Source organism: Sinocyclocheilus rhinocerous, unplaced genomic scaffold (genome assembly GCF_001515625.1).
Source record: "Sinocyclocheilus rhinocerous isolate Xijiao unplaced genomic scaffold, SAMN03320098_v1.1 C36762726, whole genome shotgun sequence".
Taxonomy (NCBI): Eukaryota; Metazoa; Chordata; class Actinopteri; order Cypriniformes; family Cyprinidae; genus Sinocyclocheilus; species Sinocyclocheilus rhinocerous.
Genome location: NW_015785734.1, coordinates 1 through 1,709, shown reverse-complemented (window position 1 = coordinate 1,709; position 1,709 = coordinate 1). Strand labels below are relative to the sequence as shown.

Here is a 1,709-nt window from a genome sequence, read left to right as displayed (position 1 = left end):
TTCAATGCCAATGTTTTGCCAAAGGCATTGACGTGCTGTGGCACGTTTTACATTTCTCACTTAAAAGACTTGAAATATAGCATGAGTCATATGGACTTTATAGTGTGATTGTATGAATGTACAGTAACTGAGATCTTCACCTGAACACTTATGTTTCTATGCATTTCTGTGACAGTCGAAGAGAAGAAAGAGACAGTGACAGAGGGAGAATCTATCACTCTACACGCTGGTCTTACTGGAACACAGGGAGATGTTACGATGAAGTGGTGCTATGAAACTGAAGACAATCTCATTGCTGAAATTAAAAGAGGGACCAAAAGGACACAGGAGGGTGGTGATGGGAGATTCAGGAGCAAACTGAGGCTGGATGACAAGACTGGAGATCTCACTATCAGTAACATCAGGACCATTCACTCTGGACTCTTTAAACTCAAGATCAGCAGCAGAGCCAGAAAAACCATCTACAAGAGATTCATTGTTACCGTCAATGGTAAGTACTAAGTCCTTGTGTGTAAAAGATCATGCAGTGAGTTTAGACTATCTAAAATTAACACTATCTCAAAGTGCTCAAATTGTAATTACTTTTAGATTTCAGTTACTTTTCATTGTAAGTAGTGCACAATTAGGAGATTAAAGTCATAATATTGCATGAATTAATTATAGGAACTTCAGTTTGAAAATAGTCTCAAAATATGATTTTAATTTGGTAAAATACTTATTATTATTCTGATACATTTACTACAACATTCCTACAACAGGTATATTAGTCTGGTTTTATGTTGATTTAAGAATGAAATGGCTGGCAAAATTCATTCAGACACTAATACTGAATTTCTCTGTTTCTGTGTGCTGCTGTGACATGAAGTGAAGTCATTGTCAGCGACGGCAGGAGGTTCTGTCACTCTCCAGACTAATGCTAAAATACAGAGCGATGACCTGATACTGTGGACGCTTGGAGCTGAAAACGTTCTCGTTGTTAAAAAAGATTCAGGAACAACTACTGTTAATGAGAGATTCAGAGGCAGACTTAGGTTGGGCAAGACGACTGCATCTCTGACCATCACAAACCTCACAAATACAGACTCTGGACATTTTAAACTGCAGATCATCAACACTAAAAAGACCACATTCAGGAGAATCAACGTGACTGTCACCGGTGAGTAGAACATCATTTATTATAATGACTATCTATATATACAACAGTTCTGTGTTTTGGAACTCTTGTGTCGTCCTTAAGATTGTGTAGCTGCAACATCATCTATAAGTAGATGTGTATTCTTTCTCTCTTTCTACTTTCCATGATTATCTCTGTATTTTCTTTCAGGTTCCACAGGAAACCAAGTGAGTGAATTAGAGACGGCAGTAATGCTGCTGTCGGACGATGTGGATGGAGTGAATGAGCAGGAAGAGACATGGTCACTTCAATGAAATAAGACATGCCCACCAGTGCGCCAACACTGTGACATCAACATTTGACCTCAACAAATTTCTGCTTTTATGAAAGTGAGAAACTTTTACTCTTAACACTCAGGATGCATGACACTTTCCCATGATCTGTAGTGCTGCAATTACCAACCACTGGTATTGGGAAAGTTTTTGATTCTCCAAAAACAGTGCACAGTTCTTAAAAGAACCTGTTTTTATTAATGTGAAGAATACTTTATAGGGGTCATATGATGCAATTTCAAGTTTTCCTTTCTCTTTGGAGT

The 1,709-nt window shown here is 38.0% G+C and overlaps 1 protein-coding gene across 1 annotated transcript; it reads left to right on the top strand.

Annotated features, from left to right (window-relative positions):
• Positions 1-180: 180 nt before the first annotated feature.
• On the top strand, positions 181-1,672 carry LOC107736536 (uncharacterized). The gene is made up of 3 exons (XM_016547925.1): positions 181-490; positions 866-1,156; positions 1,325-1,672. The coding sequence occupies exons 1-3, from the start codon at positions 259-261 to the stop codon at positions 1,426-1,428; spliced, it is 627 nt and encodes a 208-aa protein (XP_016403411.1). The 5' UTR covers positions 181-258; the 3' UTR covers positions 1,429-1,672.
• The last annotated feature ends 37 nt before the right edge of the window (positions 1,673-1,709 follow it).

Excerpts from the sequence above, each read along its gene's own strand:
- LOC107736536 (XM_016547925.1), top strand. The coding sequence starts at position 259 with ATGAAGTGGTGCTATGAAACTGAAGACAATCTCATTGCTGAAATTAAA. Across the intron at positions 491-865 it reads ATTCATTGTTACCGTCAATG|TGAAGTCATTGTCAGCGACG; the intron begins GTAAGTACTAAG and ends TGTGACATGAAG. Across the intron at positions 1,157-1,324 it reads AATCAACGTGACTGTCACCG|GTTCCACAGGAAACCAAGTG; the intron begins GTGAGTAGAACA and ends ATTTTCTTTCAG.